Source organism: Chaetodon auriga, chromosome 7, assembly GCF_051107435.1.
Source record: "Chaetodon auriga isolate fChaAug3 chromosome 7, fChaAug3.hap1, whole genome shotgun sequence".
NCBI lineage: Eukaryota > Metazoa > Chordata > Actinopteri > Chaetodontiformes > Chaetodontidae > Chaetodon > Chaetodon auriga.
In genome coordinates, this window is record NC_135080.1 from 13,030,795 (window position 1) to 13,058,152 (window position 27,358).

Sequence of the window (27,358 nt, forward strand, 5' to 3'; positions counted from 1 at the left end):
TGGTAATACAAATAATAACAGTAATAATATCAATAAAATTTAAAAACTCTATGATAGACATAATTTTGGAAACAAAAGGAAAATGCATTAGCAAGAAATTTAAACTATTTAGTCACAAAGTTTACCAATTATAGGTGCAAAAAGCTCAAACATAAAATGTGTTATTACTTGTCTAATAAATTGGATTTTGACACTGCACAACACTTCTGCAGGCCTGGTCTTAAACAGCAGACTAAAATTTAGGTCACAACAGTTGAACAAAAATCATAGCAGACTTTCTATAGGTAGTAAGTGGTGTTAGTAGTATTCACTTCCGCAAATGAAAACCTTTTTGAATTTCTTGTTTCATCTCAACAAGGAGACTACGGGTAATGACACAGTTCATACACTTCTACCGGAGGGGAACACATCTGTATATAATATGTGGGCTTTAACCTCTACACATCATAGCATTTCAAAAACCCTATCATGACAGACTTGTATGGGAAAACCAATTATTATATTGTAGTAGAAATATATACAGTTCCATATGTAGTACTCCGAACACCCAAAAAGTGACTTACACAAGAAATTAACATCGCAGCGTTTTATCTGAGAGTCAGGAATAGTAATAAGTTTTGTGATAAGTATATGCACTTGTCTAAAGAAGGAAAAGACTTTTGTGTAGCCGAAAATGTACTATATATCCTCTATTATCGACTGGACCCTGTATTTTACACCCCAACACTGTAGGGGGCAGTAGTGCGCCGGAAACGTGTACATCCGGGTGTTTGCGAAATTGCGCCTGTCTACACGTTTGCGTATTTTTCGACGTACAGTCCTCGTTGTGTAGTAGTAAAAACACTTGGATGCGGCGTAACTGTTGTCTGTGATTTCCACTGAATTGCGGTCATCGTGTGGCTACCGTCGTTCATCGTGCGCGATGCAATTTTGTGAAGACAAATCAACACAACTGTGAGTCGGAACAAGGATAACACAGCATTGAAAGAGAAATGTCGTGTTAAATCACTGTGTGTGGAACAAGGCCGTCTTCAACGTTTGGAAACTACCCTGGGAGCAAAGGTGGCAAGGTGCGTGGTGTTTCAAGCATTTTCGGTTTTGTTAATGTTACTTAACATTCAGTCTTTAGCAGCCATGCTAGTTTTAGCATTTGGCTAGCTTACCGCTTCGTCCACGCTTGGCCTGGTTATCAACCAAAGTACCACCATCGACTGAATGTTTTGCATACTCGGTGTGTTACTTATTGCAAATAATTCATTACTCATATTGTATTTAATTAAAAACTCCGACCGGGAAATGAGTCAGATGTGCTGTAATTTAAATTGCGCGTTACGTTTTTGCCGCACTGGAAGCCATGTTGTTAAGCTAGCTAGCTAGCTAACCACTCGCATAGTCGGCTAGCTATTGGAATGGTGACAATAATGTGAAGTTGCCAACAAGTTAATGTGCAATGGGAAAATTGTGTAAAATGCCTAGACTTGGGTAATGTAGCCAAGTCAACAACATTCATTCGGCTTCTCGGACTTTACAGAACCTGGCCTGCTCATTGCTCATTATTTTCGGACTCGTAATGTTTTTTGTTTTAGTTTTTTAATTATAGCTATTATACTTAAAACCCATTTCCCCAAAGCGGTGATAGCATACAAACGTAAAACCGAAACATGTCCAACCTTGTTGTTGTTTGTGTTAATTGAAAGTCTTTTGTTTGGTGTTTTTGCTTTCAGTGGTGAGACGCCATGGCAGCTACCTTCCCCTACAGAGGGGTCCCTGCAGGGATGCCACCAGGTGTACCCCCTCCTGCGCCAGTCCCAGACTTTATGTCTGAGGAAAAGTTGCAAGAGAAAGGTATGTTGGATTTTACTCAGTGCAGCACATTCATGGTTTCATTAAAACCTCAATGCTATATCTGTAATGGACATTATTAATTTTACCATTATGTGTTAAATGTCCTTCAACTCTACAGCAAGAAAATGGCAGCAGTTGCAGGCAAAGCGCTACTCAGAAAAGAGAAAGTTTGGCTTTGTGGATGCTCAGAAGGAAGACATGCCACCAGAGCATGTGCGCAAGATCATCAGGGACCATGGAGACATGACCAATAGAAAGTTTCGGCATGACAAGAGAGTGTACCTCGGGTAAAAATGAAACATACATAATAAATACCTCTATGTAGAATTTGATGTACACTTAAGCTTAAATTTAATTGCCTTTGTGCATAATTTGTTGTTTTAACATTTTGACTCGTTTGCTCTCTGGTGAAGAAGATTCATAACCTCAAATAGCTCATCCTGTATCTTTCCTTTTATAAAACAGTGCCCTCAAGTACATGCCCCATGCAGTGCTGAAGCTGCTGGAAAACATGCCTATGCCCTGGGAACAGATTCGAGATGTGCCTGTCCTCTACCACATCACTGGAGCCATTTCCTTTGTGAATGAAATTCCCTGGGTCATAGAGCCAGTCTACATTGCGCAGTGGGGGTAAGAAAGACTGTGGTCTTTAGTGATGTAAAGCACTCCATGCTGTACTATTATGTTATCATGTTTGTGGTACATGTCAGTTACACAACAGAAAAATCACTACTTCAAGTGCATTGAACTTTGTATTTCTTAAATATATGTAATCATTGGGATTCCTTATCCTCTTCCCAGCACCATGTGGATCATGATGCGTCGTGAGAAGCGTGATCGGCGGCACTTCAAGAGGATGCGCTTTCCACCATTTGATGATGAGGAGCCACCGCTGGACTATGCTGACAACATCCTTGATGTAGAACCACTGGAGGCCATTCAGATGGAGCTGGACCCTGAGGAGGACTCTTCGTGTGTGGAGTGGTTCTATGAGCACCAGCCCCTCAAAGACACTGCCAAGTAAGCCTTTATAAATCACCTTTTCTAAAACAGACATCTTAAATTGTTCAGATGATGTGTACTTTGCAAAATAAAATGCTAATTAATTTATTCCTCTTTTCAGGTTTGTGAATGGCACTACCTACCGTCGCTGGCAGTTCACGCTGCCCATGATGTCCACACTCTACCGTCTGGCCAATCAGCTGCTGACAGACCTTGTGGATTTCAATTACTTTTATCTGTTTGACCTCAAGGCCTTCTTCACTTCTAAGGCCTTGAACATGGCCATCCCAGGGGGACCAAAGTTTGAGCCTCTGGTCAGGGACATCAACCTCCAGTAAGGACCTCTTGTTTTTGATGGATGATAGACCTTCAGACTTTACACTATTCACTTTAGCGGACCTTGCTTTAAGGACATAACTCTTGTAATTGTTTGAATAGTAGTTGTGTTTAACCCCAAACAAAACATCAAGAATATATGCTAGAAAAGTAGTGCCAAGGCTGATTCTTCCCCTGTTTCTGCCACAGGGATGAAGACTGGAATGAGTTCAACGACATCAACAAGATCATCATCCGACAGCCTATCAGGACAGAGTACAAAATCGCCTTCCCCTACCTGTACAACAACTTGCCACACCACGTCCACCTCACCTGGTAAGAAATAAATGAAGGAGTTATTTCTTTAAAATTTCAATGGAGAATAATTTAAATTAATAGTAGAAAAATAATTTAGATTTAACTAATATCTTTCACATTGACTAAGAAATGCAATGTGTAGATATTCATGACTTTATGCCTGCAGGTATCACACACCTAATGTGGTGTTTATCAAGACAGAGGATCCAGATCTCCCGGCGTTCTACTTCGACCCGCTGATCAACCCCATTTCACACAGACACTCTGTCAAGGTAAGTGTGGCTCATCTCTGCTGATTATCTGTCTTCTATGTTGGGTAGAAAAGATAAGCGTGATTCACTCACAACAAATCACATGTGAAGTTTTGAATGAGTCCTCTTACAAAGGCGCACTTGCATTGGTCTGCTTGCCTGTGCGTAAGAACTGGAGGAATATTGAAATGAATGGTGAGTCTTGTTTATTTCTGGCTGCAGTTGCAGTTGGCCCTTCACCATTCAGATATTGCTTCTACTTACTTAAACTTTAGAGTTCAGATTGATTTAGAGTAAAACTCCTACAAGAATGAACATTAAGATCTTTTCTCTTTAAATTTAGTTATTCTGTTTAAAAGCAAGGTCACTCTTTAACCTAAACTTAAGTTCTCATTGTAATTTCCTGCACCCACCCAGAGTCAGGAGCCTCTCCCTGATGACGATGAGGAGTTTGAGCTTCCTGAGTATGTGGAGCCCTTCCTCAAGGAGACTCCACTCTACACAGACAACACAGCCAACGGCATTGCTCTGCTGTGGGCACCGAGACCCTTCAACCTCAGATCTGGGCGCACGAGGCGTGCCATTGATATTCCCCTGATCAAGAACTGGTGAGTAAACTACCAACATGTTGGGACAGACTAAATGTGTCCTAATCTGCGGATTGAAAACAAATGGTTTGGTTTATCTCATTCAGATGTGAAATGATAATTTTTGACAAATTCTAAATGGTAGTTGTAAAATTGTTCTACAGGTACCGTGAGCACTGCCCTGCAGGACAGCCAGTGAAAGTGCGTGTGTCATACCAGAAACTGCTCAAGTACTATGTGCTCAATGCTCTCAAACACAGACCACCCAAGGCCCAGAAGAAGAGGTGAGCATTGTTAGACGCTTTGTTTTGATTTCCTGTTACCCCGTCTTGCAAATTGAAGTTGTCATTTTGCTTATTAATAAGTTTTAAAGCAAATATTTTTCCTATGTTATCTTTCAGGTATCTGTTCCGCTCCTTCAAGGCCACCAAGTTCTTTCAGTCCACCAAGCTGGACTGGGTGGAAGTGGGTCTGCAGGTTTGCCGACAGGGCTACAACATGCTCAATTTGCTGATCCACCGTAAGAACCTCAACTACCTGCATCTGGACTACAACTTCAACTTGAAGCCTGTCAAGACACTGACCACAAAGGTACAATGTCTGGGGAAGATCTACCTCTTTAACTCCTTTAACATGACGTTGTGCCTAAATGAACACGTCCTCTGTCCCCCAGGAAAGAAAGAAGTCCAGATTCGGCAATGCCTTCCACTTGTGCAGAGAGGTGCTGCGTCTCAGCAAGCTGGTGGTGGACAGCCACGTGCAGTACAGACTGGGAAACGTTGATGCCTTCCAGGTTAGTTTAGCAACACTTTTGCATGGTGCATCTCACCTGTGTCTGAGCTGTACCTGCATTCATTTTCCTTCTACATGTGCAATCCATTTACTTTACCAACTGGATAATTAAAGCCACAGTGACAGGTTTTGAGGAAGTTTTCACTTCTGTTAAGCTGTCCTTTTGCTCTTTATGGAAAGTGTGATCAGTTTGTTGTCTGGTTTCAGTGGTGATCTTTTAGCATTAGTTAGACATGGTTTTCAAGATGACTTTACAGTGTTTTCATAGTTGAGTAATAGAATTTCACCTCTGTTGCGTTATAGTTGGCTGATGGTCTGCAGTACATCTTCGCCCATGTGGGTCAGCTGACAGGCATGTACCGCTACAAGTACAAGTTGATGAGACAGATCCGGATGTGCAAAGATCTGAAGCATCTCATCTACTACCGGTTCAACACTGTAAGTAAACACAGTGTATTTGATCTGACAACTGTTTGTGTATTGAAGATATTCAGATTTGTCATCAGCTTGGCATGTAAAAGTTAGATTTCAGTCTGATTTTCTGTTTTGTTTTTTAAATCAGGGTCCCGTGGGCAAGGGTCCAGGTTGTGGCTTCTGGGCTCCTGGCTGGAGAGTGTGGCTGTTCTTCATGAGGGGGATCACTCCACTGTTGGAGAGGTGGCTGGGGAATCTGCTGGCCAGGCAGTTTGAAGGTATGCATATACATCTTTCTATGTTTTTGTGGTGGCCACTATTATTTCAGCAACAAAATGGTATGAGGCACTGAGGTTTGCGTCAGTAGGGTACATATAGCTTAAGCAACAGCTGTTTTCGATTGCCCCAACAGGACGTCACTCCAAGGGAGTCGCCAAGACAGTGACCAAACAGCGTGTGGAGTCTCACTTTGACCTGGAGTTGCGTGCTGCTGTGATGCATGACATCTTGGACATGATGCCTGAGGGCATCAAACAGAACAAGGCCAGGACCATCCTGCAGCACCTCAGTGAGTCCTGGAGGTGCTGGAAGGCCAACATCCCCTGGAAGGTCAGTATCAAGTGCAATGTCACTTAGATCCATTAAGATTTCAGCACTTGAAGTTAATATTTTGGTCTGTTTTTCTTCATCTTGGAATTGTTGATTCAGATAATGTAGACACTGGGAACAGAACCCAGACATCATCTAGTCACACAAGAACCATTTCCCTTTACAATGCAACAACTTCACAATGAGAAGATAAAAGAACACCATTATAGTTGTTGCAACGGGGTGCAAGAATTAACAAAATATTGATTCTCAATTTTTCACCATCGTTGCAGGTGCCAGGCCTGCCCACTCCCATCGAGAACATGATCCTGCGCTACGTGAAGGCTAAAGCCGACTGGTGGACCAACACTGCTCACTACAACCGTGAGCGAATCCGCCGTGGAGCCACTGTGGACAAGACAGTGTGCAAGAAGAACCTGGGGAGATTGACCCGTCTGTACCTGAAGGCTGAGCAGGAGAGGCAGCACAACTACCTGAAGGTAACACACAGAAAAAAAGCTTGAAAAAATTGAGAAGACCTTTTCCATTGTATAAATAGCACCTTTTTCTTGCAAACTTGTGTTGATTAGGTATACTAATAGCACTCTGGTCAGTGATCTTCAATGTGGCAATCTTCAATAATCAATGTGGCTGATTATCAACCTTCTACATTCAGCAATGGGAAAAGACAAATATGATGCACCCACACAAAGTCCATGTGAAGTTTTGACTGAAGTCCTCTTACAAAGGCGCACTTGCATTGGTCTGCTTGCCTGTGCGTAAGAACTTGAGGAATATTAAAATGAATGGTGACTCTTGTTCATCACTGGCTGCAGCTGCAGTCGGCCCCGCACCATTCTGATACTGCTTCTGATAATTTACAGTCTTAATTACATTTTTCTTACCTTAGCCTGTTCCCATTGCCCACATTTGCATTTTCTATTAACTGAATACACAAACACTAGAAAATGAGTGCCATTTCATCTCTACATCCAAGTGTATATGTTCTGCCTACAGGACGGCCCCTACATCACAGCTGAAGAGGCTGTAGCCATTTACACCACCACCGTTCACTGGCTGGAGAGTCGGCGGTTCTCGCCCATCCCTTTCCCTCCACTGTCCTACAAACATGACACCAAGCTGCTCATCTTGGCCTTGGAGAGGCTCAAGGAAGCCTACAGGTAAAGAGCATCAACATGACCACCTTTTTGTCTGCAAGTGTTCATTAAAACCAGGCAGCACAAATGCCAGAATATTTTATTTCCTACGTCAATCATTTGTGTCTCTGTGTCTCTTAGTGTGAAGTCTCGTCTGAACCAGAGTCAGAGGGAGGAGCTGGGCCTGATAGAGCAGGCGTACGACAATCCTCACGAGGCCTTGTCCAGGATCAAACGTCACCTGCTGACACAGAGAGCCTTCAAAGAGGTCAGGACCAAGATAAGCAGATACAAAAAATTAAAAAATACTTAAATTTGATTCTAAACCACTGCAGGAAATCTTTACTATAAGCTAATTGTCATCGCTCTGAATTTCTTTAATGTCGTTGTTGTAAACATGTTTCATACCCTGCATCTTCAGTTCCTGTCAGTTACAGAACTACTACTTCTTTTGCAGGTGGGCATCGAGTTCATGGACTTGTACAGTCATCTGGTGCCGGTGTATGATGTGGAGCCCCTGGAGAAGATCACCGATGCCTACCTGGACCAGTACCTGTGGTACGAGGCGGACAAGAGACGGCTCTTCCCACCCTGGATCAAACCTGCCGACACTGAGCCACCACCACTGCTGGTCTACAAGTGGTGCCAAGGTCAGGCTCTGCTCAGGTTTATACTATGGTGAAGGGAAAAGAATATATAATTGAGGGTTACTGTATGAAAGTTTGACGTGCATCACATCTGATATAATAGCAGGAAAAAGTCAAACATCTGAAAGGTCTTTCAAATTCTCCTCAGGCATCAACAACTTACAGGACGTGTGGGAGACTGCGGAGGGAGAGTGCAACGTGATGCTGGAGTCCCGCTATGAGAAGATGTATGAGAAGATTGATCTGACTCTGCTCAACAGGCTGCTGCGTCTTATTGTTGACCACAACATCGCTGATTACATGACAGCCAAGAACAACGTGGTCATTAACTACAAGGTAAACACACTCGTTCATTTCACATGTAACTTATTCCTTGATAATCTTTGTGGATAATTCCTTAGAACTCCCTGGTAGGTCATTTCAGACTCAGTGTTGAGACATACTTGATTTTGTGTATCACTCAGTTAATGTTTAAGAACTTGCTGCCAATCTGAGTTTTTACTCTCATTTCATCAAAATGTTTTCCTCTTGGTCTCTCGTCCATCCAGGATATGAACCACACAAACTCCTACGGTATCATCAGGGGGCTCCAGTTCGCCTCATTCATTGTCCAGTACTACGGCCTGGTGATGGACCTGCTGGTGCTTGGCCTGCACCGTGCCAGCGAGATGGCTGGCCCACCTCAGATGCCCAATGACTTCCTCAGTTTCCAAGACACAGCCACGGAGAGCGCCCATCCAATCCGACTGTACTGCCGCTACATCGACCGCATCCACATCTTCTTCAGGTGGGATTGAATCACCGAAATCATAAATGATAGATGTTGCTAACATATGGCTTTTGGAGATATTTCTCTGTTGACTGTATAAACTGCCTTACCTTTTAAAAATGATTAAATCTTGATTCCAAATGTCGGTGAGTTTTTGCTGATAAACTGAAATTGTAAGTTGTGGCTTTTTTGTGGGTCTATAGGTTCTCTGCTGATGAGGCCAGAGATCTGATTCAGAGGTATCTGACCGAGCACCCAGACCCCAACAATGAGAACATCGTGGGTTATAACAACAAGAAGTGCTGGCCCCGTGATGCCCGCATGAGACTGATGAAGCATGATGTCAACCTGTGAGTCCCATCTCAAGACTATGACTCTTAAGATAGAAGTGTATTGTGTTATTAGATCTTACTCTATGTTGAATATTAGTTATTTTACCAGCTTTGGAGACCATTAGCCAGAACTTCTCTAATCTTAACCTTCCCAGTGGACGTGCCGTGTTCTGGGACATCAAGAACCGCCTGCCCAGATCAGTGACCACTGTGCAGTGGGAGAACAGCTTTGTATCAGTCTACAGCAAAGACAACCCCAACCTGCTCTTCAACATGTGTGGCTTTGAGTGCCGCATCTTGCCAAAGTGCCGCACCAGCTATGAGGAGTTCACACACAAGGACGGTGTGTGGAACCTGCAGAATGAGGTGAGGAACTGAAGCCCAAAATAAGCTATTGTTATTCTAACGACTCCCCTTTGACAACTGTGTTCATACAATTAGTATTGGATATGTATTTAATAATAGTACTCATGCTTGCATTTTTATAATTACATCGCTGCTGTCTTATGTTCCTCTGTAGGTAACCAAAGAGAGAACAGCGCAGTGTTTCTTGCGTGTTGATGATGAATCGATGCAGCGCTTCCACAACAGAGTACGTCAGATCCTGATGGCCTCTGGATCCACCACATTCACCAAGGTCAGCAAAACCCTGCAGCTGTAGCATGCAGATGTAAAAATTATGAAAAGTCATGCTGGGGATGATTACCTCATATTTCACCGTGTCCCGTCCTTTCCTCCAGATTGTGAACAAATGGAACACGGCTCTGATCGGTCTGATGACGTACTTCCGTGAAGCTGTGGTCAACACACAGGAGCTCCTGGACCTGCTGGTCAAGTGTGAGAACAAGATCCAAACACGTATCAAGATCGGCCTCAACTCCAAAATGCCTAGCCGCTTCCCTCCTGTAGTCTTCTACACTCCCAAAGAGTTGGGTGGCCTTGGCATGCTGTCGATGGGCCATGTGCTTATTCCACAGTCAGACCTGCGGTAAGTAAGCATGCAGGCTGCTTATTGTCATTAAATTCTCTTGTAAATTTCTTTAGCAAACAGGGATTTCATTCATGTTTGTCTCCACCAGGTGGTCCAAGCAGACAGATGTGGGTATCACCCACTTCAGGTCTGGAATGAGCCATGAAGAAGACCAGCTTATTCCTAACCTGTATCGTTACATTCAGCCATGGGAGAGCGAGTTCATCGACTCCCAGAGAGTTTGGGCTGAGTACGCCCTCAAAAGACAGGAGGCCATTGCCCAGAACAGGTACTGGCTTAATCAGGTGCCATTTATTTGGCACATCAGCAGAGAACTAGGATTCATAGGTCAGTTAACAAATGTGAGTTGAAACTAGATAAGGCAAACAGTGTGTCTTCTGTGCTTCAGGCGTCTGACCCTGGAAGACTTGGAGGACTCGTGGGACAGAGGAATCCCCCGTATAAACACGCTTTTCCAGAAGGACAGACACACACTGGCCTATGACAAAGGCTGGAGAGTCAGGACAGATTTCAAACAGTACCAGGTATGATGAAGATTGTTCAGCCCCATGTGTAACGCTGTTTTGAGATGAATCCTAACATTAACATATGAAAATGCTTACAGTTTGGATGTTGACATATTATAATGTTAAACATTCTGCATTTGCCACCAACATGCATATATCTATTGACGCCACTGTTTTGATTGTGTGCAGGTGCTGAAGCAGAACCCGTTCTGGTGGACCCACCAGAGGCACGACGGCAAACTGTGGAACTTGAACAACTACCGCACAGACATGATCCAGGCCCTGGGCGGTGTGGAGGGCATCCTGGAGCACACACTCTTCAAAGGCACTTATTTTCCCACCTGGGAGGGTCTGTTCTGGTGAGAGCACTTTGACACTAAGAATGCTTGTCTAACCAACCAGAATACTTTTGCACTTGGTTAACTTTCTGTGTTTGGTTTCCATTTTCCACTTAACTTGTCTCAATTTTTGGACTTTAGGGAAAAGGCCAGTGGCTTTGAGGAGTCCATGAAATGGAAGAAGCTGACCAATGCCCAGAGGTCTGGTCTGAACCAAATCCCCAACCGTCGCTTCACACTGTGGTGGTCTCCCACCATCAACAGAGCCAACGTCAGTACAACCAACATTTGTAAATCTTTATCCTCCCAGATTATATTTCTGGAGAAAAGGTTAAGCATCTTACATTTTTCTCCTCTGTCTTTAGGTGTATGTGGGTTTCCAGGTGCAGCTCGACCTGACAGGAATCTTTATGCACGGCAAGATCCCCACACTGAAGATCTCCCTCATTCAGATCTTCAGGGCTCACTTGTGGCAGAAGATTCACGAGAGCATTGTGATGGATCTCTGTCAGGTAGGTTTCATTTCTTTTATTTGCCTTGTTATGGACTAGCTTTTTACTCTGCAGCTCGTGCTTGTTGTAGCTTTTTACCTGCTTTATTAAAGATTTGGTCTTCCTGCAATGATGATGAGACTTGTTTTTGTTTTCAGGTGTTTGATCAGGAGCTGGATGCTCTCGAGATTGAGACTGTGCAGAAGGAGACCATCCACCCCAGGAAGTCGTACAAGATGAACTCATCCTGCGCAGACATCCTCCTCTTTGCGTCATACAAGTGGAACGTCTCTCGACCTTCTCTGCTTGCTGACTCCAAGTATGACTTCTGAAGCTTTATTTACACGATTCCAAAAAAAAGTCACTGAATATTTTCAAGTTACACAAGCTGCTCTGAAGACTAGAATTTATAAACTGTCATCATGGAAGTGTTTGAAAGGTCCTTTTATCGAGTCTGCTATACTCACCTCCTCCTACAGGGATGTGATGGACAGTACCACCACACAGAAGTACTGGATCGACATTCAGCTGCGTTGGGGTGACTACGACTCGCATGACATCGAGCGCTACGCCAGGGCCAAGTTCCTGGACTACACCACCGACAACATGAGTATCTACCCCTCCCCCACTGGGGTGCTCATTGCCATTGACCTGGCTTACAACCTCCACAGGTTAGGATTGTTATATCTTTCTTATTTAAAGGTTCAGTGTGTAGGATTTGGGGTTCAGAGTTGTGTTTTCATTGCCTTAGAATGAGCCCGTTATATCTACAGAGGAAGTCGGTCCTCATCCACTGAGGCTGCCATTTTACACCACCATTTTTCTACAGCAGGCCAGAACAGGCAATCCAAAAAGACTGTATGCTTAACAGCAATGCCTGGATTTTGACATCCACTTGTTCATGTCAACAAGTGTGCTCTGCAGTAGCCTTTGAAGTCTTCACACTAATGTCCTAACTTGTTCAACATGAGTGTAACTCTGCAGTAGCAGGTCACATCAGCAGACACGCAAATGGTGTCTGGTACTCTGATCTCCCTTAAGTTAGTTTTCTCTGAGTATTAATGTGGGAATATCAATGAAAAAAAAAAAAATCTCCAGCCAGTATTTAACTCTGTCATTTTATCTCCTCTACAGTGGCTATGGTAACTGGTTCCCTGGCAGCAAGCCTCTGATCCAGCAGGCCATGGCCAAGATCATGAAGGCCAACCCTGCCCTGTACGTGCTCAGGGAGCGCATCCGCAAAGGTCTGCAGCTGTACTCGTCCGAGCCCACTGAGCCCTACCTGTCCTCACAGAACTATGGTGAACTCTTCTCCAACCAGATCATCTGGTTTGTAGATGACACCAATGTGTACCGAGTCACCATCCACAAGGTGAGGACTGACCTGTTCTTTAATCCTCAATAGTAATTCACCGAAGAGTTGTTAGTTTTGGAAATACTGCGTCCTTTTGAATTTAGTCACATGTATTCTTCATCTGTCTCAACAGACCTTTGAGGGCAACTTGACCACGAAGCCCATCAATGGAGCTATTTTCATCTTCAACCCCAGGACTGGCCAGCTCTTCCTCAAGATCATTCACACATCTGTGTGGGCTGGACAGAAACGTCTGGGACAGGTTTGGCCCTGCTTTCTTTGTATTACAGAAACAGTGCAGCTAATTTTTATGAAGTTCTTAACTCTGTAGTCCTCATCTACAAGTGGCACAGGCGCACTCAAGCACCCTCCTACCACTTTGAAGTGTCTACATTGATACTTGTCCCAAACACTGATGTTCATTCCCTCTCAAATCTCTGACTTTATTCTTCCTGTATCTCTGCAGCTGGCCAAATGGAAGACAGCTGAAGAAGTGGCTGCCCTGATTCGCTCCCTCCCTGTGGAGGAGCAGCCAAAACAGATCATTGTCACCAGGAAGGGCATGCTGGATCCTCTGGAGGTGAGACTCATTTGTGCTAATAATTACTGTAATACTTATAAGCCATGAGGGATCATCTCTGTGTATTTCTGAAAGTTGGATGTATACACACAATGCTTTCCCATTCTAATGCCAATGTTTTCTCTGTTTAGGTCCACTTGCTCGACTTCCCCAACATTGTGATCAAAGGTTCTGAGTTGCAGCTGCCCTTCCAGGCCTGTCTGAAGGTGGAGAAGTTTGGAGACCTGATTCTGAAGGCTACAGAGCCTCAGATGGTGCTGTTCAACCTCTATGACGACTGGCTCAAGACCATCTCGTCCTACACAGTGAGTTTCATCCTGTCTGACAGGAGCCTGAAATTCAAAGCGTTTAATTCATCTCCCTGTGTCGTGTACCTGATCCGATTTCTCAGTAAAGCTCATTGGGGTGCAATTATTTTTCATGACATCAGCTTATTCCCCTGTGTAAATAGTTTGTGTTTGGTGGTCTGCTCCATCTCTAGGCCTTCTCCCGACTCATCCTGATCCTCAGAGCGCTCCACGTCAACAACGACCGAGCCAAGGTGATCCTGAAACCTGACAAGACGACCATCACTGAGCCCCATCACATCTGGCCCACGCTCACTGACGAGGAGTGGATCAAGGTGGAAGTGCAACTCAAAGATCTCATTCTGGCAGATTACGGCAAAAAGAACAAGTAAGTGTCAGTTTATGGGCTGAATATTGGCCTGAATCAAATATGATATGTTGCTCTCTGTAACACAATAGAACAGATTAAAGCTAGACCTGCGTTTAGTAGTCAATGCTTTCCTTGTCTTCATCAAGTGTGAACGTGGCCTCACTGACCCAGTCTGAGATCCGTGACATCATCCTGGGTATGGAGATCTCCGCTCCATCACAGCAGCGCCAGCAAATTGCCGAGATTGAAAAGCAGACTAAAGAGCAGTCGCAGCTCACGGCCACACAGACCCGAACTGTGAACAAGCACGGTGACGAGATCATCACCTCCACCACCTCAAACTATGAGACCCAGACCTTCTCCTCTAAGACCGAGTGGAGAGTCAGGTAAGCCGACACTGTTTTGAGTCTTGTTTCCCTTAAAGATTGAGTCAGAATCTTTGTTTCCATGTCAGTTGGTTTTCATGTTCCTTGTTCTTCACCTTTCAGGGCCATATCTGCTGCCAACCTCCATCTCCGAACCAACCACATTTATGTGTCATCTGATGACATCAAGGAGACGGGCTACACCTACATCTTGCCCAAGAACGTCCTGAAGAAGTTCATCTGCATCTCAGATCTGCGAGCACAGGTATGTAGGGGATTCATAGGACTGCAGTTCAGAGACAAACTGTCTCCTTAAACTTATTATATTGATGCAAACCTTGACATCTCCCTCATCACTTGTGTGAGAAGTACAGAAACTTAACTGTCTGTAGATACTGATGGTGCACTGTGTTGTTCCAGATTGCAGGCTATCTGTATGGCACCAGTCCACCAGACAACCCCCAGGTGAAGGAGATCCGTTGCATCGTCATGGTGCCACAGTGGGGAACACACCAGACTGTCCATCTGCCCAACCAGCTGCCTGGTCATGAGTACCTCAAAGTAAGACACACAAGCAGATTGAGAGTGTTGCAGCTCATTCTTACCATTTTGTGATGGATGCTCGTTTGTTGTACTGGCTACTTCGTAACAGTTTTCTTTCTTTTCCTCAAAGGAAATGGAGCCCCTCGGCTGGATCCATACGCAGCCTAATGAGTCGCCCCAGCTGTCCCCACAGGACGTCACCACCCATGCCAAGATCATGGCTGACAACCCCTCTTGGGATGGAGAAAAGACCATCATCATCACTTGCAGGTAGGTTTCAGAACAAGAAAATTGTCCATTAAAGCACTGATAACTGTAGGAGAAAATTGATTCTGTCAAGCCTTTTTTTGAGACAGACTCTTGGTTTTCCTTTTCTGCTATGTTTTAAAACTCTGATGGATTACAGTAATGACTGCATAGTAAAGTTATGGCTGTCAGTTGAATGGTACTGAAATTAATTTTTCCTCTGGTTTTCAGCTTCACCCCAGGTTCGTGCACACTTACAGCCTACAAGCTGACACCCAGTGGCTATGAGTGGGGTCGCCAGAACACAGACAAGGGCAACAACCCGAAAGGCTACCTGCCATCCCACTATGAAAGAGTGCAGATGCTGCTTTCTGACCGCTTCCTGGGCTTCTTCATGGTGCCTGGACAGGTGTCCTGGAACTACAACTTCATGGGTTAGTAACTGTTCTTTATCTTTTTTTTAATCTAAAGTAACTTTTCTTTTCATATACAGATGAACTTTATATCCTCAATACTGCTGCTTGTTTTCCTTTGTGACAAAAACCAGTGCCATATATTGATATCTCTGCTCTGTTTCTGTGTCAATTTGATTGATTTTACTGTCCAGTTCTGCTTCAGAGCTCAATACACAGTATTCTTGTTATTTAAATATTATGAACAGTGGATAAATAAGGTGAGACTGTCATCTTAAAGGGACAGTTCTCACCAAAATCAAAAATACACTATTTGCCTCTTACCTGTACTACTGTTTATCCATCTACATCGTTTTGGTGTGAGTTGCAGAGTTCTGTAGTTCTATTGACTGTGGAAACTGAATCTGCCTTCTCACAAATATAATGGAACTAGATGGCACTCATAGTGCCCAAACCAGTAACACCAAAGTCTAGAATACATACAGGAGTGGCAGAGAAGGTGAGCTCAAATAAACATTTTGTTCACTTGTCTCGCTACAGGTGTGCGCCATGACCCCAACATGAAGTACGACCTGCAGCTGGCCAATCCCAAGGAGTTTTATCATGAAGTCCACCGGCCCTCGCACTTCCTAAACTTTGCCTCACTGCAGGAGGGTGAGATCTATAACGCAGACCGCGAGGACATGTATGCCTGAGAGCAGATGTTCTGCACACATTTTCAAGATAGCTCTGCAGGAATTATGTGGAGCCAGTACAGAACAGCCCTTGTAATATTTCTATTGAACACATGAAACTGATGATTGGAAATTTTTATGTAAAGCATTCAGGATGTTTTAGGAGTGTGTTAATGTTTTTGATATTTTCTACAAATGTTTTGTTTTGTCTCCTCTTTTACTATAGTAAGGCTTCATTTCAACATCTAAGCATATGTGCATTTGTGTGTAGTTTACAGTACACAATACTTCAGTGTAATATTTGACAATTAATATTGTTTCTGGTGGGATAAAGATTTGCTTCCCCTTAGCCCTTTGAGAAATGAAATTGAAAGATGTATTTTCATGCCAGTGATGCCCTGTTGCTTATGTTGTACTGCACCGACTGTGACATTGTAGCTTGGGTTTAAATAAAGATCACCTTTTTTTTGATAAGTGTTTGTCATGTCATAGTGTAATCTGCTGTAATTCTGATATTTTAATAAAACTGTACAAGATCTGTTCACTAGAAGACAAGCATTTAGCATTCATATTCATTTTGACTGAACAAGGGAACTCTTTTTAGGCTTGCTTCCCTATTTGGAGCAGCCAGAGGTCAACACTGACCACAGGAGAGCACTCAGCCTGGTTTGGGTCCTGCTTAAGCGCTGTAGTTTGTCCTACTTAAGTGTAGTTTTCCTTCTCATATAACTGCCTTTACTTTAGTGATGTGATTGACATTGTATTGGACAGTTAAAGGTCATTGTCTCTGGCAGCAGCTCTGCAGAGGAAATTGAATGTTCACGCTCTGGTGCATGCATCAGTATGCTCGACCTGGCAGGCGGGTTTCTGCATGTAGTTTGTGTGTGTGTGCTCGAATTACATTGGTCAGAAAAGTAGGAGGATCCTGCATGAGTGCTGTCCTGGATCGTCCAGCCTTACGTTACAGTGTTTAGTAAAGTACTCGATGTCCTTGTTTTTTTTTTTTTTTTTGCTGTGTTAACGTGAGCACAGCGTGAAGATGCATGACGTGTTTTGAAAGAGGAGCAGGTCAAGTTGAGGCGTGTCGGTAGCGTGGGCTCAGCAATGCACTCACGTTAAACTTTACACCAGCACGAGCTCATTTTCACTTTTCTTATCTCGTGTCACGGTTGGTTGTCAGTGTCGCGCACTGTCGGTTTCGATAGCTGATGTAGAATATGTGAAGTGAGCTGCCCGGACTCCAGACATGGAGGGACCTGAAGCACATCCAGAGACCAGGACCACTGAGGGCTGTTTTGACAGGACGTTCTCGGCTCTGACTGTGGACGATGTGTATGAAATTGCCAAAGTGATCGGCACCGAGGTGGAGAAACTTATCGATGGCTGCGGGAAAGAGAGCGTCGTGGGTCTGGTGCCGAGAATAGTGAAAGTGCTGGAGCTGCTGGAGAGCTTCGCGTCGAGGAACCATGCTCACAATCTGAGGGAAGAGGAGCTGCTCAAGACTTTGGAGACGATTCAGCTGCAGAAGCAGAAGAAACGTGTGGGGAAGGAAAGCGAAGAGGGAAACGATAAAAGTGAAATACGGGTGAGAAACGTGGGGGCTTTTAATCCTCACAGTACTGTATAAACAATATACTAACGGCGCCAATGCCTTTTCCCCACCGTGTGTGTGTGTGTGTTATACAAGTGTTAAAACTGTACGACAGTGCTTTATGTAAGCGGTAGTAACAATTGTTTCTGCTCTACTCAGTGTCGTGACAAACATGTAGCTACATTATGTCAGTTGACATGCAGGCCGGAGGCCAACTGCAGTAACGTTACATGGCCGACACCATCCACATGTCGCAGAAGCATAACATAAACGCTACAGATATGAAAGGACTGTGAAGAGCATAGTAAGACAGCGTGAAAGGGGAGTTTTACGCTGTGTGTAGCGCTATTTATGATTATCTGAGCTATGACGTTTTATGATATAAAATGTTATAGGTCCCTAAGCTAAACGATAGCAGTTTGCTAGCGTTAATCCGAAATACCAGCCCCGCCGCTCTGTGTCGTCAAGGCAACAGTGGCCATGGCAGGACTGCTACGGGGGTGTTGTAGCTCACCCAGTGGGGGTATTTAACCTTTATATCAGTACTCCTGTTTCTAATGGTGAATAGGTTACCATTAGCGTGTAAACTTTGTATGTTAAGATAGGTTGTGCGACACAGCAGTGGTTTTACTGTCATTCGTTGGATAGTTTTGAAACCAATGTTAGCTGCTAGTCAGCTAAAAAGAAGCTAGCTAGCTAATCAACAAAGCTTCTCAGCGGGAAGTAATAAAAGTATTACATTCACGTGCTGTTAGCTAACGTCATGTACAATTAGCACATCAGTAGTGGCCTAAGTTCACTTGGTGTTAATTAAGAAAGTTAACTTCTAAAACACAATATTCATTCTTTAATGAATACTCTTTATTCTCCATCTGTGGCCAAGTTGCATACAGCTTATGCTACAGTGTTGTATGAAATTCGTGCAGTTTGAGCTAGTTCAGGAGATAAAACAAGATACAGTAAAATGCTGCCGTGACATGAGGACAGTTACTGACAGAGGGAAGTTGGCACTGTACTTCCACAGCAGGAGCCGGTCATTGTAGTACATGTGTTATAGTTTATTAACACCACAAGGGACATTATTGTTGTGAGACTGTGCCAACCAATCATTCAAATTGTTTTGTAAAGGCAAAGCAAATATTTGTCTTTAAATAACATTGATCAGACTTCTAAAGTCTTAAGAAAGCATTTGTTCTACGCCGTTTAACCAACATCGTTGCCTGTTCTACATCATATCAAATCTCTTATGGTAATCCTTACGCATCTGTGTGTGTAGCCCTTTACACTTTAATAATAGTATCAGTGCACAGGATGTAAGACTTATTCAAATCAGTGCTAAGCAAGTGACTGAAAAGGTGTGGTCCTCAGAAGACAGAAAGTGCTGTTGAAATGTCTTGGAGCCATTTCAACAAAGCATCTGTAATTACTTAACAACCAAATGGCACACCCGCTTGGACACAGCCTTTGCTTGCAGAAGCCAAATGCAGACATGCTCAAGAGACTTTAACAAAGCTTAATGTCCCATCTCTGAGGTCATGTTCTTATTATCTGTCTCCCATCCTCACAAGCAGGAGCTGCAGCAGAAGGAGCAGCAGTGGAGAAGGAGGTGTGAGGAGCTGCAGGTCCAGGTACAGCAGCTCCAGGAGGACAGGGTGGAGCTGCAGAGCAGGCTGAAGGGCAGCCATGCACAGGAAGGTATGTGCCAGGATTTTCAAGTTAAATGTTAAATAGGCTGGACTGTGTTTGGCAAGTTACTTCCCAGATCAGTTCCAAAAGACTTACTCATTCCAAAAGCAGTCGTTCACTGTTCTACACTACATATTGTTTATAGTACTCATGACAGTTGAAATCCCACCCCAAAATGGAGATAAAACTAGAAGGAATCATGGGGATTTTCATCTGTGAGAGTTGAGAAGACAGTCTAAACTGGATATGTGTGGACAACACATTTGGTGTTTTTAGGACAGCTCTAAATCCACAGTGTGAGTTATGATGTTTTAAACAACATACAACAAATAGATAGCATGCTGTGTACCTCATTGCTTTTAGAAGCACTTCGAACAGGAATGTAGTTTTTCCAAACAGAATTGAACCTGAATTTGGTGTGAGTGCCATGATGATCCCTTGAACACCCCTAAGACCTACCCAGCATTGCCATCACCTTTTTTTAAACAAACATTTAACATCAGGGTCATTTGGTTATGTAGTTTTCCTGCTGCAGTCAAAAAATGCAAATATATGTATTTTCTGTGAAAATGCCTCTGCACCAGTTACCGCACAGATTCAAAGCAGTAGTCTAACAGTCGTATACACTGAGACTGAAAGCAGTCAAACTGGTTGTTGCAGTGTTTATAGTTCATTTTTGAAGTAGCAGATGGTCTCAGAGGTAGGAGAGGACATAGAGGAGAGCTGTGCTTGCCCTGCGGGCATGAAGACGATGCACTGGAAATTTGCAGATAAGATTTTTCCTTCAAATTGCATAATTATTGTATTTTTGCAATTTAAATAGAATATTTTGTCCGAAAAGCATAAATAATTGCAATGCTTTGTTGGTAAAGGTCATCTCCATTTGACATGTAATATATCAATATATTTATGTAATAATTGGGTTGACAAAGTGAAATGAAAAGAAATCATCCCTGGTTCCTTCTCTTGTGTTCACCAATAAACCTCAGCATTGAGGAAACTGCAAGCAAGAGGGTGGAGTAGCTTCGCAGACTCTTGTTTTCTTGTACTGACAGGAAAAACATGCTGTTTACATACTTTTCTGATTTATTTGACAAGAGGCCATGTGGCAGGTAAATGTGATCAGTAATTTTGTGTGATGAATGACTGCTCCCAGGCTCCCACGGTTCATTCAGCTGGGGTGAAGTTGAAATGTGCTGTTTATTTCTTCAGTTTATATGAAAGAATTTAATTTTAAGGGAAGCTGTATATGGTCTAAAAGATACACCTTATTTTTTGCTGCTGCACCACTTTATCTAAACATCTTGCCATGAATGGTATCTGACAGTGTGATAGCTTTGGCTTCATTTGTTTGGGGTTTGAGATATTCACGTCAGAGATTTCTCCCTCCACTCCAATACTCCAGAGGTGAATGGAATAGTATTTGTGGTCTGTTTGGATAAAAAAACACGCATAGAAACTCAACAGTAAAATGTCTTTCTGAACTTAGGTACTCCAGATAATCTCGCTGTGAACAATTTTCCTTTTTAGTGAAAAAATTGTTCAGATGAGAACTGTTTGTGTATTATCCTGATTTACTGGAACTTTGTCTCTGGAAAAAAGTTTTTGTTGAATTTTCCCTTTTCTCGATCTCTCTGCTGTGAGAACTACAAAAGATTCTGTTTACCTCCATGTGATGATAAATTTCGAAACCCGTATGTCAACACCTTGGCACATAAAACCAAAGTTGAACCAAAGTTCGAGGAGTAAGTAAGAGATCCCGTATGGCTTTTGTGATTTGGTGAGCTGAACCTTTAAGTCTGCACAGAACATATCAAGATCATGTGAAGTGTCCTCTGTCACTTCTGCAATGCTTTATTTAAGGTATTTATCTTGTGTAACCCTGAGGTTATGTGGTGATAACCTGTTATGTGTAGATTTCCTCTGTTTTGTGTTAATTAGTTTCACTGTCTCAGAGGTTTTAGAGTTATCATGGTTGTATTTGTCACCGTATACATGGGAGGAATAACTGGAATCAAACTATCCAGATTAGTTGTATATTTTTATTTTCATATCCTGTGTCCAGTCATGACTCTACTTTGTTTTCTTTATTTTCTATGGTAAGTTTATTACATTATTGGTAATTCAACACTATATATCAGTAAAGGTGTGTTATTAGCTATCAGTGTAACAATCACTGCTCAGTTGAACAGAAAAAAAAGGTTTCACAAAGGGCCAGCATTTTCTTTACCTGAACCTAAGTTTATACTGTATCTGTGTGTGTGTCTGTGTGCATATGTGCTCAGACCGTGTCCAGCGGCAAGAGCGAGAGGTGATGCTGAAGCTGAAGCAGGTGGTGGACAAGCAGAGAGATGAGTTGAGAGCCAAAGTCCAGGAGATAACCACCATCTCCAAAGAGGTGGAGGCGGTAAGGAGACACGAACACAGATATTTGATGATTTTTCTGCCCATGTGCACTGACACATTCTCATTAAAAGTCAACCATTCATTCACAGTAGTTCCCAGCTTGAAAAGGAATATTTTTCTGTCATTGAATTGGGTACTGGGTTTCCAGAGTGGAAAGAAAAGCAGAGAGAAAGCTGCCATCCACCAGGAACATGTGGACACCCAAACACTTAAATAATATATATGGCTGTAGCTAGAAAAGTCGGTTTTTTGAAAGACATATTGGCTTTTTTTCATAAAAACTATAGTGTCTGTGAAGTTGCTGTCATGCAAAGATTACCCAATTTTAATGTTTGTACATATAGAGCCTTGTAACACATAATTACACAATAACGTATCGTGTAGCAGTCGGTAATGTTTTCACTAAGACAAGTCTGGGCAGAGTTTTCACCCGCAGCTACAGCTTTCACAGCTGTGTGTGTGTGTGTGTGTGTGTGTGTGTGTGTGTGTGTGTGCGCGCGCGCGCGCGCACGTTTATGCGTGCGTGTGCCTGTATGTGTGTCAAGGCATGTGTACCACATGATTTAAATAGCGGCCATAACTGGGTGTGTGTTTGTTTAGCACTTTGCTTTTTGCTCACAGTCAGCTGACTCAAATGAAGGACTGAAAAAAAAAAAAAATCTACTAATGGTCAGCTGAACAAGAGTCTCTGTTTGCTCTAATGGATATCTTGAATTTTTTTCATTCTTAAAATGAAAGCTGCACTTGTGTTGACACTGTGTCATTTCATTCCTTGCCCTCGCCTTCCTCCAGACCTTTGGTCCAATTACCATGCATAGAGACATTTCCCCTCACTCTCAGATACAGATAGATGTTCAGCCCTGCTGTGTTGGTTTTTAACTATATTTATACCTGGTAGGAAACATTAAAAATTGTCTATTTTTGACTTTAAATCTGTTGAGAGGGTCTTCTTGCCACAGTTCATGATTATAAATTGTATTTCATACGTGTGTTTGCTCGCGGGTGTGTACAGCTCCAGGAGCAGCTGGAACGCTTCATGAAGATGAACGCGGAGCTGCGACACAAGCAGAACGTGCTGCAGACCCAGCTGACGAGCACCGTGGAGAGGAAGGCTGACATGGAGGCCGACTTGAAGGAGAAAAACAAAGAGATAGAAAACCTCCAAGCACAGCTGGACAGAACCTACAGCAACAGCCCTGTATGCAAACCTCTTACATAGGATTGCTCATATGTATATGTATATATATATATATATATGTATGTATGTGTATATATATGTATATATGTATGTGTGTGTGTGTGTGTGTGTGTGTGTGTATGTGTGTGTGTGTGTATATATATATATATATGTGTGTATATATATATACATATATATATATATATGTGTGTGTGTGTATATGTATGTATGTATGTATATGTATATATGTATATGTATACTTAATAAATGTTTCCTCACTTTCATGTTCAAAAAACTATATGGTAGTCTACATGTAAAAAAAATGTGCTTAGGCAGGTTTATTTCTCAAATTCAGAGATAGTTTTACACTTACTTATGGTCTTGAGAAGCTTATATTACTGATCAAATAGCAGTTGTCAAACCAAAAGAAGCATTCTGCATTTTTGTTGTGCTTACTCTTTTCTCCCTGACCCGATCACTCTATTCTCCCATCAGTCGAGTCCAAGTCAAACAGCTCGTGAGTCAGTGAAAAAGTCAGCGGTTGACCAGAAGGATCCTGATCAGCCGTGCTTCACCAAGAAGGAAGTGCGTGACATCATTTTCGAGAGGAACGAGCTCAAAACCAACCTGTTCCTGGTGCAGGAGGAGCTCAACTACTATCAGAGGTGGGTATACTATGTGTCTGTCTTGTTTTGCTGTCCTCCTGAGAAAACATTTCACTTGGAAGTTGCACAGTTTTGTAAATTGGGGTCAGTTTAAATGCAGGCGCATCATCTGCTGGGTATGTGGGTAAAACCTAAGTTTCTTAGCACTGATACGCTGAGTTTTAAAGAACTGTTCATAAACGCAAATAATTGTGTGTTTCTGCAGGGAGATCCTGAATGAGGAGAGGTGCCCAGGTTTCCTTTTAGAAGCTGTCCGCTCTGCCATCAAAAAGAAGAGAAAGCTCATTAAGGCAAAGATGCTTGGGATGCCTGTCGATCAATGCAGCAGCAGGTCTCTCTTACATGCACGACACACGTTCATCCTTTCCAGAAGTAACCGTCCAGTGTAGAAATGTGTTCAGCAGAGAGCAGACACACTTTTTTCTAAGTATTTTTTCTTCTTGCTAGTGACGAGGAGGAGAGGAGTTCTCTGTTCGGACAGACAGAAGTTGATGGTACAGAAGTTGACGGCACTGACAAACCAGCTGAGTCACGCATCCAAAATCTGTGAGTACAACTTCAGCCCTACTCTGCTACACTTCACCGCTCAGACTGGAAAGCACACTACTGGTCTGCAGAAAGCCTGAGCTGATGTCCTCGTCTGTATAGATTTCTTCCCTGAGGTTGTTGACAGTGGTGGTTTGATATTTTTGATTCAGTGTCTATCTTTGCTTATGTTTTTGCTTTGAGAAAATATAGGTCAACTCTCTTTCTTGCATGGCTTTAAAGTGTTATATACTGTAGGGAAAATGACTGAAGTGACCTGAGCTCATCAGTAAAAAGGCTAGTGGTTTTGGTTTTGCTCGTAATTGTGTACTTCTGACACAGAGATTACAGAGGATTTCTCTGGACGGGCCAGATGAGGATTGTTCTAATGCCATTTGCTTGAAGCATGGGAAGGAGAGAGAGAAACGCCATGTGACAAAAGAGATGTGATTCCTGATGATTTACATCAGTAGAAGCATGATGCTTTACTTTGGAGTAATATAAATATCAATATAAGCTTGTACAGTCTTTAATTTTCATAGTATGTTTACACTAAAGCACAATTAGGAATTAATTTTCCAAGTAGTAATTCAGCAAATCTACAAAGTGGATTTTAAGTTGGCTTATTACTCCTCTTCGTGCTTTTACCCTTAAGTTAAGTCTGTCTTCCCAGAAGTGTGCATATATTGAGTCAAGTAATGAAAGGGAGGGACTGGGAATTACCAGCAGCTAAGACTTGCAGGGAAGGAAATCTTACTGGGGAAAGTACTTTTGAGTCTGAGTGAGGGAAAGCATCTGACTGAGAGTTTGATTAAGTGAAGAATGTGTTTTTTGATGACTCTTGTCTGGCCAGGACTGAAAATACAGCTGGGTTAAGATGTGTCATGGGTCTTTTTGGCTCTGGTGGACGGCCAGTCTAATGCATCTGTTGCACATTTTGTGTTGAAATAACATAAGGGTTAGGGTTAGGGTTAGCATAAATAGATATATTTTTTAGCCCAGAATCTTCAAAGAAAAACAAGTAGAGAGCTTTTATGAAGAAGAATGATTAATTAAACTCTAATAACTGTGACACTTTTCACTGTAATTCGCATTAAATGCAAAGCAAGAGCAATAAAAATGGCCCCAAACCACCACTGCTATAAAAACACAGCAGACATCATCTGTGAATCAAAGCAGTTTCATGTCTGTCTGCTGACGCTTTCACTGTCCTGAGATCGTTGTCAATCCTGGACTATATTTAGCTGTAATCCCTGACTACAGATCTGACCTCAGGCCTGTCTTTCCTACTCTGTCGGCTGCAGCTTTGGCTTCCTGACGCGGTCTGGCAGCGGCCGGAGCCCCACCCACATGAGCAACTCCGCCTCCAGCTGGGAGATCATTGGGGATTCAGAGGCCGCCGATAGGACGGAGCAGCGGCCGTCTTCCTGAGTCTGGTACTGACCACAGAGGTTTCTCCAAGTTTGTCTCCTTTTGATCGGAAACAGAAACCCTTCTTCCGTCAGTCACAACTTTTTCCTCAATCTGGTTGTGGTTCAGGAAAGAGATTACATGGACGTTTGAACACAGCACCAGTGTGTATAACACAAAAGCTCTGTGAGTGTGAGGAAAGAGGAAGTGTAAACATTTTTAAACAAACTCTTCACCTTTCTTTTTTGATTTATGTTGATCTCAATTCCCCCTCTGTTCATTTTACTCCAAATCCCCTTAACTTTCCAGAGAGGTGATAAATAAGTACATATGTAGTACTACAGTATATATGGTACAGTGTACCGCAGTATTAAGAGGGATATTTTTTTTAACTCACCACAAAAAAGTTACTCCCTTTTGTATGATTCAAGTATTAATACAACATCGTAAGCAAAGTTTTATTGTCTGTAAAAAAGAGAGAGGGGTTAATATACGTAGATAATTATATAGATCTTCAGATCTTTTGAACAAAAACCAAAGACATTACAAAGGTATATATTCTGAAATGAAAGTCTGCCTTCTATTAATGAAAAACATTATATTAAGTTAAGCTCTGTTCTACAAGAGGGTGTTAATTCTATATTTAATAATCAAGTTTTTACCTCAAATTTATCATGTGACTTTTACCTCAGTTGGGGAATTTTTAAGCCATGTGTTTACTCATGCATTATTCATGATTTGAAGCACATACATGCTCAAGGACAAAAAAAACCAAAGTTTTAGTCATATTACCAGTCTCCTGCAGCGGTGAGTGCATTTAACCCCTAAAGCCTTAACTTACTGGTTGTATCGTTAGAATGATATTTTCTTAACTTTCAGTCATTGCACAGAACCAAAGTCTTTGGCTGGTGTGTATATGATGGTAGTGCCATTGATGCGCATGAGCATATGTGCGTATAAGCACACGTGTTCTGGGTAGTGCACCAGCCTCTGCAGACTGCTTACTTTACTTTAAAAGCAAGCTAGTGTTCCCTTGCGTAAGTGAGAAATGGTTGTTGTTTTTCTTTAGATCCCACCACCATTAGTCAACGGGTTACCATAAAGTAACCACATTTACTCTGTCTGACCCCTCCGATCCCTCTAAATATCTGGCCATAGGACTACTCACACAGGGACCGACCAGCGGTGTTATGTTTTCTGAGAGACGATGAATGACCTTCCAATCAGATCATGTCTTCCCAAAACACTGTGTTCACAATTTATTCTTGTAAGCATGTGTGTAATGGAAAGCTTTGCTGATGAAAAGACATTTAAGATGTCACTTACCATGTGAGTGAACTTTATTGACAAAGTGTGATACATACAATCAAAAATGTGGATTTTCTGCTTTGGTGAGATTTCAAGATCCAATAAAATCCATTAAACACGGCATTGTATTGAAAATCGAAATGGTCTCGATGCATTTTTCCTCCATGATTCAAGAAAAAACCCACAATGCCACATTTAAAAATTGTGTCACGAGTTTTGCTGCCCTTGAATGAAAACTTTTCACAGGAGCTCCCAGTGCTCACGTCATCATCTTTGTACTGACTTTCAAGACTTATAAGGAGGATGAAGGCGTTCTTCATCATGTCCTGGAATTCTGTCAACAATAGATTCTGGGAAAAAGGTGAACATCAGGGGTGTGTGTGTGTGTGTGCCCCACCAGTGTGTGTGGCGAGTT

At 42.6% G+C, this 27,358-nt stretch overlaps 2 protein-coding genes across 2 annotated transcripts; both read left to right on the top strand.

Annotated features, from left to right (window-relative positions):
- The first annotated feature begins 885 nt into the window (after window positions 1–885).
- Window positions 886–16,732, top strand: prpf8 (pre-mRNA processing factor 8). Its single transcript, XM_076734714.1, has 43 exons — window positions 886–1,070; window positions 1,725–1,845; window positions 1,964–2,132; window positions 2,311–2,475; window positions 2,647–2,865; window positions 2,969–3,181; window positions 3,373–3,498; window positions 3,647–3,752; window positions 4,149–4,339; window positions 4,483–4,602; window positions 4,720–4,909; window positions 4,992–5,111; window positions 5,414–5,548; window positions 5,673–5,802; window positions 5,937–6,133; window positions 6,406–6,612; window positions 7,130–7,293; window positions 7,411–7,537; window positions 7,727–7,919; window positions 8,065–8,252; window positions 8,465–8,703; window positions 8,889–9,035; window positions 9,173–9,383; window positions 9,538–9,654; window positions 9,758–10,005; window positions 10,097–10,276; window positions 10,397–10,532; window positions 10,704–10,873; window positions 10,994–11,123; window positions 11,218–11,364; window positions 11,502–11,662; window positions 11,823–12,014; window positions 12,478–12,715; window positions 12,831–12,959; window positions 13,164–13,277; window positions 13,409–13,582; window positions 13,759–13,952; window positions 14,081–14,320; window positions 14,423–14,564; window positions 14,720–14,860; window positions 14,973–15,112; window positions 15,320–15,522; window positions 16,042–16,732. Exons 2-43 carry the CDS (start codon window positions 1,737–1,739, stop codon window positions 16,194–16,196), a joined length of 7,017 nt encoding a protein of 2,338 aa, XP_076590829.1. The 5' UTR covers window positions 886–1,070; window positions 1,725–1,736; the 3' UTR covers window positions 16,197–16,732.
- Window positions 16,733–17,054: 322 nt separating this feature from the next.
- On the top strand, window positions 17,055–27,081 carry rilp (Rab interacting lysosomal protein). The gene is made up of 8 exons (XM_076735689.1): window positions 17,055–17,760; window positions 19,338–19,461; window positions 21,738–21,859; window positions 22,871–23,056; window positions 23,531–23,700; window positions 23,906–24,031; window positions 24,148–24,246; window positions 25,530–27,081. Exons 1-8 carry the CDS (start codon window positions 17,422–17,424, stop codon window positions 25,654–25,656), a joined length of 1,293 nt encoding a protein of 430 aa, XP_076591804.1. The 5' UTR covers window positions 17,055–17,421; the 3' UTR covers window positions 25,657–27,081.
- The last annotated feature ends 277 nt before the right edge of the window (window positions 27,082–27,358 follow it).

What these genes read in the sequence shown, in the direction of transcription:
- prpf8 (XM_076734714.1), top strand. Translation starts at nt 1,737, where the DNA reads ATGGCAGCTACCTTCCCCTACAGAGGGGTCCCTGCAGGGATGCCACCA. An exon ending in GGAAAAGTTGCAAGAGAAAG is followed by an intron (nt 1,846 to 1,963) that starts GTATGTTGGATT and finishes TCAACTCTACAG; the next exon opens with CAAGAAAATGGCAGCAGTTG. An exon ending in ACCATCATCATCACTTGCAG is followed by an intron (nt 15,113 to 15,319) that starts GTAGGTTTCAGA and finishes TCTGGTTTTCAG; the next exon opens with CTTCACCCCAGGTTCGTGCA.
- rilp (XM_076735689.1), top strand. Translation starts at nt 17,422, where the DNA reads ATGGAGGGACCTGAAGCACATCCAGAGACCAGGACCACTGAGGGCTGT. An exon ending in GGGCAGCCATGCACAGGAAG is followed by an intron (nt 19,462 to 21,737) that starts GTATGTGCCAGG and finishes ATATGTGCTCAG; the next exon opens with ACCGTGTCCAGCGGCAAGAG. An exon ending in GAGCTCAACTACTATCAGAG is followed by an intron (nt 23,701 to 23,905) that starts GTGGGTATACTA and finishes GTGTTTCTGCAG; the next exon opens with GGAGATCCTGAATGAGGAGA.